The sequence below is a fragment of the Dermacentor andersoni genome, chromosome 10 (assembly GCF_023375885.2).
Source record: "Dermacentor andersoni chromosome 10, qqDerAnde1_hic_scaffold, whole genome shotgun sequence".
Lineage (NCBI taxonomy): Eukaryota > Metazoa > Arthropoda > Arachnida > Ixodida > Ixodidae > Dermacentor > Dermacentor andersoni.
In genome coordinates, this window is record NC_092823.1 from 79,409,588 (window position 1) to 79,423,701 (window position 14,114).

At 47.9% G+C, this 14,114-nt stretch overlaps 1 protein-coding gene across 1 annotated transcript in view; it reads left to right on the plus strand.

Moving 5' to 3' along the window:
- The first annotated feature begins 941 nt into the window (after nt 1-941).
- Nucleotides 942-14,114, plus strand: part of LOC126544117 (uncharacterized) — a 32,925-nt gene continuing 19,752 nt past the window's right edge. Inside the window, exon 1 of the mRNA XM_050191343.2 lies at nt 942-1,514. Coding sequence (XP_050047300.1) covers nt 1,340-1,514 — 175 coding nt within the window. The 5' untranslated portion in view covers nt 942-1,339. The remainder of the gene's footprint in view (nt 1,515-14,114) is intronic.

Genomic DNA, 14,114 nt, shown 5'->3' on the forward strand with positions numbered 1-14,114 from the left:
GGTGGCTCTTCCTAGTCTCTAAGGTGGGTTTCTATAACCGCATACACCCCCATTTGTTCTCTATTTAACTGTTCCTCAATGTCTGCCCACTTTTCTTCTGCCGCCCTGCATGTTTATGTAGCCTATTGCATGGCGAGTACTCTTTCTTGCTTTCCTCCTTTTTCTGTTGTCGACGGCGATGCTCTTCTGAGGTTCCCCTAGGGGACCTTCTTCATTACTACCTACTCTGGCCTCCTGAGCACCCGCGGGCCCCCTGAAAAAGCAACAGCGCGACCACCAAGTCGCCAGCCCATTTCTCGTGCCAGCCTGTAATTGAAGTGGATCACGTCTCGTTTAAAACCACCACATCTTCTTACTTCCCTGTTTACTTCGACAACCTCGAAGCCTTTCTCTTGGCTCATTTTCCATATCGCCTCATTAGCAGCCACTACGGATCTTTGTACGTGACTTGTCACGTACAGGCATCTCCGGCACCGTGCACACCACGATCTTCACCTTAGGGGAGCCTTGAAAGAGTGCAGCGCCATCTAGCGCTGAAGATTACGATTTTGTTTTGGATAGTTTCCTACGCACAACATAGAGGGCACTAGGCGTCCATGAAGTTGCTGTTTCTGTCGCTGTTGCTTCGTCGCCTATTTCGTAGAATTCTCGTAAATTCAAGCTTCGACTGCGGTTCGCCCGCGGATTACCTTGACTGGACTGGATGAGAATCGAACTAATCGTTACGGTTACCTTTATGAACCGTTTTAGGACAGCCACTACACCATTGCGCGCAAATTCTGAGCACATATTTCGCTGACGGAGTCCCGCTCACAGAATTTATGGCAAAAATGCGTTTTCAACAGCGGGTAAGGAAAGCGGGCAAGTTGTCCGAATAGAGGGGTGGGCGGGGGAGGGGGGGAACATGAAACGTTCCCGCCTGTGCGCTGCAGGTGTTTCGCGCTGGTTGTTCGGTTGAAGAGAGAGCTAGAGAGAGAGGAGGTGGGGCAGTGAGGGACGGGACCACGAAGTAGAGGGTAGATGCATCCGTTCGTCGACGGTCTGCCATCTCCGCTTTTCCTTCGCTGCTCCGGGCGCCGGATCGCTGCCTGCAGGGGAGCTGCTGTCACGTGTTCTCTTCGTCCGCGGACGCTTCCGTTGGCGAAGGGCGAGTCGCGCGGCCGGGGAGCGGAACAAACGGCGCCTGGCTGACGCCATTTTGCGAATGTGACGCCGTTGCTCGTGGCGGTGAAGAGAGAGCCTCCTGACGCCTGAACGATTTGCGCCGGTCTCTGTCGCTATCGTGTGGTGTAGCAACGACGTGCCCGTGCCTTGCGTCTCTGTGTCAACCGATGCACACATGGCCATGTCGCATGATGCCCTGATGTACTTCCTTGCCCTAATACAGCAGCGTCCCGCGTTGTGGGATGTGTCCAACGATGATTACCAGATACGCCCGCTCAAGCAATCCCTGTGGGAAGAGATCACTGCGCAGATGACACGGAAATGGCCCTCGTTCGGCCCCTGCAACACAGGTAGGTCAACTAGTATATGGGCTATTCTATCGTGTTATTGTCACGATAACGTCACATGTGGGACATAACATGTTTCATAGTGTTGAAATTACTGCTTAATACTGGGTTAACTTTGTTTCTTAGACAACGATAATGCGCTTCGAAGAAAGGCTTACGTGATATTTTGACAAGCGGGTTCTCATTGAAACGCTATTAGCTATTGCGGTGTGTTATCTACAATCTGTCCTGCCTTTATAGCAGTTTATCATGTCTTCGTGATAAAACTATCATTAATGTACTATCGCGCTCAGTATGAGCTACACCACGCGAGCGCGTGGCCGAGCGCTCTGCAAGGTTGTACAGTGGCGCCGATTGTGCCGTGTTTTCGAGCTATCTGGAGAGGGTGTAGCTGTTCCAGCAAGCGCGCTGGAACCCCTCGTCCCCGCTTATCTGGAGGACACCTTATCTGTTTCTTGTTCACTTTGATTTCGCTGAAGCAGAAACTGCAAGATCATGCAGCACTTCTGCCACCGACCAGACGTGGCGTGTGAAGGTTATCAAAGACAGCGCTTTTTTTGTCCAAGAAGGGCTGTGCGTTTAGACATGATTTTAGCACTGATAATGCGCCTCAGCGTCCAGCGTAAAGGCGGAAGCAGCCACGACGTGGGCCATGCATTGTTTTCGACAGAGTGTTAGCATAGCCCCGTTACTAATGCGGCAACGCGTTGCCATTGCTTCCACCGCCGTTCTTTGTACTATAGCAACATTTCACATTTGGCCGGAGCAGCCTACTTTGTTGATTTGCCGCAACTCCTGGGGCCGTGCGTCGTCTTCATAAACTTACCACCGTGCGTGATGGCTGCAGAACACACCACACCTTCTTAAGATGCATTAAATGGTTCCGAAATTTTAGAGTGCACTATCACTATGGCCCCAAACCCCGATTTCGCCGATCATTACCGGTATTACCAGTATACACTAATTTCCAGTCAGCTCATCAAGAGGATACTTTTCCTAGGTACATAAACGCAAGGTGATGTGCAGGTTATTTTTGTGTAGGGTACTTAATTGCCTTTCCGAAAAGTCGTGTGGTTTGGTTTGGTTTATGGGGTTTAACGTCCCAAAGCGACTCAGGCTGAGAGATGCCGTAGTCGAGAGCTCCAGAAATTTCGACCACCTGGGGTTCTTTAACGTGCACTGATATGAAAGAATCATGTCATCAGTCAAATATATATTCAGCCCGAATAAAAAAAAAAAAAAATTGGTTCGCACTAAGACAGCTTGCGTGCTGTAAATGCCCATGAAGAGAAATGAATTAAGAAGTCGATCACTGTTGGGCACCCGGGACATTTTGCGAGCTGACGAACGTATTCCTTTTTATCAGTCTGACACACCAGATAACACCCACTGTGCGGACCGATGCGGGCCCGATTAGGAAGTTTGGGCGTCCACCTACGGCTACAGTTATCATTTTCGAAACAGATATCAACACCAGTCTAAATGAGGGTGAAGGGGAAAGCAAGCAAGTGGAGGTGATGCGAGCTTGCTGGAACAGCTACACCCTCTCCAGATAGCTCGAAAACACGCCACTATCGGGGCTGCTGTACGACCATACCGAGCGCACGGCCACGCGCTCGCGCGGTGTAGCTCATACTGAGCGCGATAGTACATTCGTTTTCCTGAACATTAAGCCATCTTGTAGTGTCGAAGAAGTGCTGAAGCATCTTTGGCTCATTATGGTACTCTCTTTATATTTGCAGTTCATTCATGAGTAAATGTGTACAAGAAACAATTCGAACTTCGTCAACTAAATTGTACTCGGCGGAAACAGTATGAACTAGAGCACTGCACGGGCCTTCTTATCGGCCGGACCTGGGCCTGAACGTTCTATGCGACGGCCCGCCCGAGCTCGACTCGGTAGTTTCAAACCTGACCCGCACCCGGCCCGGGCCCGAAAGATTTTGCCTGGTCCGTTACGGCGCACTTGGGACTGTAATTTTGCTCACTCATATCATGTTCTGTAGGCAAGCGCGGCCGGGACCAATGTTCATTTTCTCCCCCTTAGCAGTAGAAGACTCCGAATTACGGGGACGACGACTAAGTGCTTTTTCTGTGTAACTCAACCTGCCCGTTAATTAAGGAAAAATCAGGCATCCACCCATTCCTAGCAATTGCTACAAAGGAAACCCATACGGGTTCCTAGAAAGGAAAGCCTCGTAGTTGAAGAAAAATTCGTCCTGGTCCGGGACTCGAACCCGGGACCACCGACTTACCCGGACAGCCGCTCCACCATCTGAGCTAACCTGGCGGCTAACAGATGGCAGGGCGAAGTCGAATTTCTCAACAACCTGCCCATCTCTCCTCTTTTCTGGATTTTTCACTGTTGTTGTAGCGTCTACCGCCCCACATCTGGCGGTGATGGACTTGCAACGTCCCAAGGCCTCACCCGGCTCCGGTTGATCAGCGGGAATCGCCTCGAAGAAGCGAGTAGATACATCTAGCGGCAGCGAGGACACTGAACTGCACTCAGCATCAGCTTACTAGTCAACGCAAGACGGTTTGAACCTGTCTTGCACCGCAGAGCCAAGCGAAGGAGCGTGAATGCATCTTCGGAGTGAAGTTCGTTCACCCTAAAAAATGCGCCTCACCGGTGGCCTCATACCATTCTGTTCAGAATCAGAATGAAATTTTATAACTGCATACGAAGTTATTACAACATGTAATATACAGGAGGAGATCCCGGAGTCGGAGACTGAATTGGGACCTCCTGTACATCATGTAAACGAAAGGAAAAGTAAACTTAGTTAACGCAGCAACAGTAATAAATGCAACTACAAAACAAATGAGAAAGGCATCAGTTATGAAAAACAGTAGAACACGAATTAAATCAATTAAGCAAGATATGGAAACATGACCAAATTGAACAGAACATGGGCTTGTTTAAACAGTTTATATGTGATGAATAAGCGTGATACAAACTTGAGTATTAAAATCGACTGACAATCTGCACATCCTCAACAGGCAAGCACTGTACTTGTTTCTTGAGAACACTTCCAAACGAAATCAAGGACCTGAGGCTAGAAGCACAGAAAAACATCTTGGCCATCGACGCGATAACCCTGATTGCGTGAAGACCTTGACTGCAGGGTGTAACGCAACTGTGCACCATAAAGGTTCGATCCATTGTGCCAGCTGATCGCACCACCATTGCAGGAGTCGTTTATGAAATAGATATTGAGATCCCCGATGTGACAGACAAGAATGTTTTTGTGCACGCCGAACGTCTTGCTAAGACACGTTGTGTGAAATTAACATTCAAGGGCGACAGCCTTCGCCCCTATGTGGAGGTCGGCCACTTCCCCCACCCACTTCGACCGTTTATTCCAAAGCCGCTACAATGTTATAGCTGCCAGAGGATTGGCCATGTGAAGAGCGTTTGCACAAATTCTGACATGTGTCCCCGATGCGCCGAACCCCGCTCGGAACAAAACTGTAGTGTTACTGTTTTCAAGTGCTCTAACTGCCAAGGCGCTCACAGTGCTTCTTCCAAAGATTGCCCGAAGATTAGGAAATAATTTTCTTTTCTCAAACAAATGGTTAGGACAGTTCGACCCGCAAGGAAGCCGCTGAAACAGAGCGACGTAGACGACGTCGCCGTAGACGGTCATCACGTAGGAGTGCGACTGGTTCGAAAAATGCCTTAACTATTCAAGTAACGACAACACCTGCAGTTTCCAGCGCAGCGAACGCTGACGCTGGACGGCAGAAAACCCCGAAACGTCTCTCTTCAAATGAATGGCCATCACTTCCAAGTAGACGACCTATAGAAGAGCAGCAGCAGGTGCCGCATCCAGTACAACAAGAATCTTCATCGGATTAGGCGATGAGCGAAACGGGAATAAGGTGAAAGTAGGAGCCAACGTTTCGACAAGGGGACTTGTCTTCTTCAAGGCGACGCATGCTTTCCTCGCCACAGCATATATAGGTGGGCTTCTTCTAAAGGGGAGAGGGCGTAAGGCGGGTGGGTGCGGCAACGAGCGAAGTTGTGTTGGCGGCGAGGGTGTCGAATCGAGAAGAAAGGAGTGCTGTGCACTAGGTCAGGGACACGGCCGTCTGTTAATCACGTGTCAACGCCCGTGTGTCAGCTGGAGTGTCAACGGCGTGCACAGCAGCCATCTACCTGTTTTGCTGATGGTCGTGAGCTATCCTGATTCCGAAAGACATAATAGATGGAGCGGCAGAAAGAGGTGCTCGTGAAAAAAAAAAAAGGAAATACGGAAATGGAAGAAATAAATAAATAAAAATAAAAGAAGGAGAGAACGGAGAGAAGAATAAAAAAAACATTCTAAGGAACCAAACTAAGGCAATAACATTCAGCTTGGTTTCTTAGCGTTTTCCTTTCTTTCTTTTCATCGTTTTCTTCCCGCTCTATCAAATATAAATTGATGACGGGCAACGGTAACGCTCATATGTAAGCACATTTACCGTGCAAGAGGCAATTTTTTTTTACAGCAAAACTGTTAACCCTTTCAGGGTCGATTTTTTTCGCCATATGTGACTGCCCAAGGTCGATTCTTTTTTATTGCAATTCTTCCAATTCTTCTGAGCGACCTATTAAAGAAATATTACATAATTTTTCAAGGGTGACCGTAAAGTGAGAAAAAAGATAACGCTGGGCGTTACGCCTGCAAGAATATACCTTCTCCGTGGTATATAAGACGGGACGCTTGCACCAGGATGCCGATTGTTCGTCCCGCTACCCCGTCGACGAACCGGCTGATGCGGATGCCATCGCTTGCGTTTTCTCTGTGTCCCAGTTGCTTCAAATCGGCAACGAGCAACGCCTCGATTCTTCATTACAAGCCCTCATCGACCGTCTGGAGCCAACGCCTGGCGACGCCTCTCTGTGGATGTTTCTCCTCAAGGAGGGGACATTATACCGCCGCAACTTCGATCCACATGGCCTTGGCCTTCTGCTCGTCATTCCATCACACCTGCATTCGATTGTCCTCCACCAACTTCACGACGCTTCCTTGGCTGGACACTTGGGCGTCTCGCGCACATACGACCGTGTACTCCGTCGATTCTTTTGGCCGGGTCTCGCCCGCTCCGTGCGGCGCCACGTTGACGCTTGTGAGCCCTGTCAGCGCCGGAATAAGCCCTCTACACTTCCAGCTGGATGTATCCAGCCGATCGACATCGCACCCGAACCCTTTTTCCGTGTTGGTCTAGACCTTCTTGGACCATTTCCTCTCTTGGGCTCCGGAAATAAATGGGTCGCCGTCGCTACTGATTATGCTACGCGGTACGCAATCACCAGAGCCCTCCCGACAAGTGCTACTGACCTTGCTGACTTTCTTCTCTACGACATCATTGTAGGACACGGTGTTCTGCGTCAATTACTCACTGACCGTGGCCGCAGCTTTCTCTCGGCAGTCGTCGAGGACATCCTCCACTCCTGCTCGACAAAGCACAGGTTCAGCACGTCTTACCACCCACAGACCAACGGCCTCACGGAGCGCCTCAACCGGACCATCACCGACATGCTGTCGAAGTACGTTGCGACCGACCACCACGACTGGGATCTTCACTTACCATATATGACGTTCGCGTATAATTCATCGCATCACGACACTGCCGGCTATTCACCATTCTATCTCCCATATGGCCGAGAATCCGCGTTGCCCTTGGACACTTTGCTGCCCTCGACCACACGCTCCGCCACTGAATACGCCCGCGACGCGATCGCATACGCCGACCACGCACGCCAGCTCACCCGCACCCGTCTCGAGGCCTCACAGGAGCATCAGAGACGCCTCCATGATTGCCACCATCGCGACGTGCACTTTCCTCCGAGTTCTGTGGTGCTTCTCTGGTCAGCCATTCGATGTGTGGGCCTCTCCGAAAAGCTGCTGTCGCGCTACACTGGCCCATACCGTGTGGTGCGACAAGTGACCGATGTCACGTATGAAATCATCCCCGCCGACCTCTCAGCATCACCATCAGCTGCAAGTGACATCGTTCACGCGGCTAGACTGAAGCCATACCGCACACCTATCACCGCGGATGTGTAGATTAAGCACCGGTACTGTGCTTCTACCGCCGGGGGTGATGATACGGAGCAGCCGCCACAGTGTGGCTGCATTGAGAAGAAAGAAGACGACGTGTGCCCGCTTGATATAGCGTCGCCATCTTTGCCACCGTTGGTCTACATGTAATTATATTGTAAATAGACTTGTACATCAGCTACACGTAACAATATGTACTATTTATTCACGAATAACAACTATAAAAAAAGGAAATAAACTAATAATTCAAACCTTGATGCACTGTTGTAGTTCAAAGCTTAGAATATGCGCACATGAGAATATTTCGCAGGTCTGAAATGTTCCTGCTCTTACACTAATATTTAAGTCCATATCGTAATCCAACTGCGTAAGTGGCGCACTCAAGATAATTGTGTGGTTGTGTGCCCGTCAAAAAAGCAAAACGTGTGACAAACTACCGCTAATCTTCATCTTATCGCCAACCAGAGGCAATTAGATATCGCGAGTCATCGCCCCCCCCCCCCCAAAAAAAAAGGAAAGAGAAGAAAGGAAAGGAAACGCATGCACGGCGGCACCCTTCCTATGCTCCCCCCTGTGAGCACTAAACGAGTGAGAAAGAGGCGGCTGCCCTTTGAGCTATTAGTAATGAGATTAGTAACTCTCTAGATCCATTCCTCCATTTTGTGTTCACGCCTTTTACGTAAAAATATTTTGGCAGTTTAGCCGCCCATTGCTTTTCATCCATGATCCCGTGTCTTCAAAACTCCTGATTCCATCGGCACTATAGTACTGTTAAGCTTTGCCACCTTCTTTCCCACCCTTCCCGTTGATGCGTGTAGCCTCACGAAAGTTCCACAAAACCGAGCTTTTTGGAAGAAACTCGTTCTTCTAAATCCTCCGTATGTGTGCGCAAATGCACGTGTGCAGACAACAGGTGTAGTAGACGATTCACATTATCAGGCACAAGCGCGCCACTGGCTTAAAGGAAAGTCCTCATTTATTGCATTCGTTTGTTTATTTTTAACGGTGTCTATAAAGCTACGCACACTTATGCTTTTAAAAATAAACATAATGGAGTGGCATGTTTCCATAATTTCCCATGACGACATGTGGGAAGCGAATGCGAATGCTTGCCCGAGTCGACCTAAAGTGCCGGGAGCAGCGCCGCTGAGGTTGCTGGTGGTTGTGATGATTAAAACTGAGACATAAACCACATGTTTTACGCTAAGCACTTGGGTTTGTCGCTACATTATCAGGAGAACCTACCCTACCGACTCAGCGCAGCTGTACGCAACCGCCAAAATCGTTTCGACGTGCCTTTAAGTTCTTGCGTGTGTAGACATAACCAAGCCGGCTGACGGGAAGGCTTAGCGTCCCGGAGGATAGCTATATATAAATATATATAGTTCAAATGACCCTCGATATCACCGTCAATTGCACTTCACTTCTGGAAGGAGCAGCATGTGTGTGAAGAAAGCTCCTGAACGACACTTTCTAATATGGTGAACGCAGTCACGGATCCCAGACCTCAAAGAGGTGCGACGTAATGCGGACGCATTTCTCTAGCCTTTACCGCGAAATCACAGCTGAGTTTTTGCTGGTATATACTCCTATATAGCGAGAGTTTGCATCATGCAGTTGGCTAATACACAGGTAGTGTGTTCGAACCTGATTGGTCGAATGAATTAGTGCAAACTCAGAGACTGCTGAGGGAGGACACAGCACCGGCACACGGACGCTGCAGATATAGGATGGTTAGTGCTACGTATATGGTGAAAGCGCAGCGCGGCATTACAATCGTTATTATTTGTTGAAGTTCTGCTTACTACTTGGAACGCTTCAACCCGCCATTCCTAATCACCCGCATGTACGGATGTAAAAAAAAAATGCTGAAGTTAACGCAGCCATCCTCAATCTATTATATCAAGAGCAAAGCAAATGCCTCTCCCAGCTGTCTCCTATTACCCCGTTCATGTGCCAGCTGACCTGATCCTATGCGTGCAAATTTCCTAATTTCATCACACCACCTCCCAGGTAGCACAAAAGAGATACGTAACGTTTTCGTAGCGTTTATCCAAGACGATAAAAACGGGTTAAAGAAGACACGAATGAGAGAACTTCGGCGGGAAAACGTCGTATATCTCTGCTAATGTCCGGCTTAATTACTTTCTTGAGACGATCTAGAACAGGTCTGCAAGACGTATTCGAAAAGCTGGTCTAGAAATAGGATTGGGAAAGACACAAGTAATCCCTTTACCAAAACTATTCGTAACCAATTTCTAAACGTTTTTAGGACGTTATCAAAAAGCTGGTCTAGAAGCGGTCTTGAAAGGTTTACGATCATCTGAAGCTAATTTTCGCGGGTCACGGGCGCGATCAGAAATCGTTGTTCAAAACACGCGTTTAGTTTCGCCTCACGCGACTGGCCTATGCCGCGCAGACGTCGTCAGCCGCACCCGTTGGCACGGCCTAGGCCAATCGCGTGAGGTGAACCTGATCGGGCGTTTCGAACAACGATCTCCAATCGCGCCCCAGTTGAGTAGAAACGTCGGTGTTGACTGTAAGAGCCATGGCGCAGTGCCAAGCACTGTTCCCCGCATGGCCGGCGCATCCTCTACGAAGTCGCACGAAAATGAGCCTGTTAGGAATAATAAATCCTTAATACCGCCTCTAGTAAGCTACGATGCTTACAACCACAATGGGAATGACATCCTGCAAAGAACAAATGGCCACGTCTTGGCAGGTGGCCAGACCAAGCCCTTCATGCCAAGAGTGCATGAAATGAGAACATTGTGACAAAGCAAAAACACTTTATTAAAATGTAAAGCTTATGCAAGGTTCGAACAAACTGTGTGAGAAATGCAAATAGAAGTAAAAGTACATCAACAATGACAAAAGTCGCAGAAAGGATTCGTAATGACCTCGAAAGGGAACATTCACTAGCACATAAACAAAATTCCAAGTACACATACAAAAACGAACAGAAAAACCTGGAGTGTACTAAAGTGTCTAATTTATCATAGTAAAGTGCACGTGCTATTAGATGGACTAGAGTTATGCAGAAGTGACATCGGAGCGAATGGAAGAAGTAGACTGAAAAATGCAAGAGTATGAATCGGATGGTAACTGCCTCCAAGCGATGTTACCAATCAGCTAGAAGCTTGAAAAGAGCACAAAAGAAATACCACCGCATACCATCATAAAACAATCCTGTGACAGAAATAAAAAAAAATGGGAACAATGCAAAATTGTAAATATTGCCTTTAGGATATATCAAAGAAGGTAATGGCGAGAAAAAATAACCATACAACAAAAAAGCAAAAAGTGAAATTAGTACAGAATACTTAAATGGGGGATTCAGTGTAAGAAGTGAACACTACTGTAGTACAGCGAACGATGAGACAGTAATGCTGCATCTTGCCACTCCAGAACGTGAGAAATTAATATGCAAGCCTCATATTAGAAACTTGCATAAACATGGAAATAAACTGGAATGCACTGGAAGCTGCATTTGTGTAACAAAGGAAGCAATGGTCATAATAAATAGTAAGTGTTCTATCTAAAAAGCCCTTTACAAGAGGCAAAGTTGTACCTCTCTGGCAAAAACAAAGTTGCAACGAATAATTTGCAAACCAGCAAATACATTAATTAGCACACTGACATGTCACACTTTGCGCACCTCTCCAGTCTCCTAATGTAAAAAAAAGCACTCTGAATGAGAAAAACGTTTAACACATGTAGCCCAGAGCAAATTCTTTGCCAGTTCACTCACACTTTCACATCCAAAAACATTTGCCAGAAAGTCCAGGCACAGTTCCACTGATGTTTACCAATTCACCCCCACTTTCACGTCCAAAAATATTTGGCACACAGTCCAGGCAGAGCTTCATAGATAAACAGCTTGAGAGCACCCTACTGATTATTGTGCAGTCCCGCTGCTGGAAATAGAACTGCCGCACATGCTGGTAGTGGTTTCAATGTAGACACACTTGCTGCCCTGGACAGGTATGCTCAAATATCTGCACTGGTGCTCCATTTTGTCGAAGTAGATACATTGATGCACTACGCTGGTAATTGAAATATTTTGAATGCACAAGTATTGGCTTCACCAGAAAGACTTGCCCACATACCACCACTGGCATGTATATGCACTTGCTCTTCACTCAGTAGCATTGAACTTAAAGTGTTCCCTATGTGGGAGCCATGTGTAAAACCGGTGTCACACGACCACTCTCGATCGCGATCAAGCCCGATCCGGATCGAAATTATCGATGCGACTGGCTCACTCTCGTAGCTTGCGCAGAGGAGCCAATCACGACCGAGAAATTCGATTTGTAACTGACTGGATAGCGGCTAAAAGAGCCGCGTGTGAAACCGGTATCAAATAATGCACAGACGTACGCTAGGAAAATGTGTCGCACAAGGACAAAGAACTGCAACATGCCCTGTTGTGCGAAGCGCGCGAACAGCACACACACGCACACACACACACACACACACACACACACACACACACACACACACACACACACACATATATATATATATATATATATATATATATATATATATATATATATATATATGAAACTGCGAGAGCGCGTCCCGAACTCCATGCGTACACATGGCACCCGCACGAACTCGGCAAGCCGCCTTAAAGCGCGAAGGGCGCACAGCGTATACATATACATTCCAACACATGTCCCAAACTGCAAACCATCGTACTACCTAAAGCATACAAGTTATTTTATACCAAGGGCATACTCGACTCACGTATGCAGTATCCACAAGCGAGTTATGCAGCGTACATGCTGTATCCATTCGCCAAATAGTAAAATTGATAACAAGCACAAAGCTACAAGGGACTCAATACATTACTACCATTTGAGGCGTCAAGTAACATTGAATTTGGCCGTTTCATATATTGGACACATTATATGGACACATGTGGTACCCGGTAATACCATGAAATACCCATCACGTGGGTAAAGGGGGCGAAAACACAATCGAGAACCTGAAGCGCAAACGATAAAAGCACGGTATGGTGCACGCAAAATTCCGTCAGTGCGCTGTAGCGCGAGGGAAGAAAATAGGGCGAGCACTTGACCCCACCTTTTGGGATACCGCACTAGTACTGAATCATTAAAAAAAAAAGCCTGTTTGAACCAGTTCCCTTGTCTGCAACACTCTTGCTAAACGGGAGAATAAAATACCACGATGACGGCTCTGTTGCGGAGATCGGCAAGGTGCGCACAGACAGAAATATTGCCGCCTTTCTTCGCATTCTGCAAAATACTTTCTTGTTAGGATTACGCATAGCGGCCGATCCCGACGCTAGGGACACACAGGCACGATTTCGTCCCTCTAACTTTCGTCCTTATACTGCCCTTAACGCCTTAATTACAGCGTCAGTGAAAAGGCGCCTCACATAACATGACAATGAACTTGAAGAGCTGATTAGTGCCCTCCACTCCGTGCCCTCCAATTGAAAACACTACTGATTTCCAAATTAAACTACACAAACAGATCGCACAACCCAAACTAATCACAGAACGTCGTTTTCTTGACGGCAAAACCCTGCAACACTTACATGACAAAGGGCAGCGGCAGCACATTCAGAACAGCCGCTATCATACCACAGCGCAATGCAAGTGCGATAACGCTATTATGCCCGGCTCAAACAGATCGCACAACCCAAACTAATCACAGAATGTCGTTTTCTTGACAGCAAAGCACTACAACACTTACATGACAAAGGGCAGCGGCAGCACATTTAGAACAGTCGCAAACAGACCATAGTGCCATGCGAGTGCGATAACGCAACTATGCCCGGCTTCACGAATAACGTGGCCGCCTTGGTCACATAACACTTGAAAACACTACTGATTTCCAAATTAAAACCACACAAACATATCGCACAACCCAAACTGATCACAGAATATCGTTTTCTTGACAGCAAAACACTGCAACACTTACATAGCAAAGGGCAGCGGCAGCACATTCAGAACAGCCGCAAACACACCACAGCGCAATACGAGTGCGGTGACGCGACGACACCATGACGACGCGACTATGCCCGGCTAGCCCGGCATCACGAATCACGTGGCCACCTTGGTCACATGATTTGACGACGGTATCGCCACCTTGCGCAAGGTTGGATCGCGTTGATGGGTTGTTGAATATTGTAGAAGCCGCTAAAGAGGCTGACGCGCCGTGGCGTGGCGGTGGCGCCTTGAGTCGTTTTCAAAACGTATTCACCCCTCGTTTTTAAGCTGCCTGGCTTCCAACGTTATCAAAACGTATTCACCCCTCGTTTTTAAGCTATCTTGTTTGGAACGTCTTTGATGCGTCGATTTTGGTCAAAAATCCGTTTCAGACGTTGAATCCCTTAATACGACGTTTTCAAGACTTTGTGTGCTACCTGGGCTCGTGTTCTGCGGCCCACGACTGCGCTTCTCTTCCTTTGCCGCAAGTTCTGGAGCTACACTTGATCACAGGTTACCTGCCTTACGCATTGCATGGGCCACCCAATACCACCTCTTCCTCGTGAGGCAGTCAGCTGGGCCAATTGCCT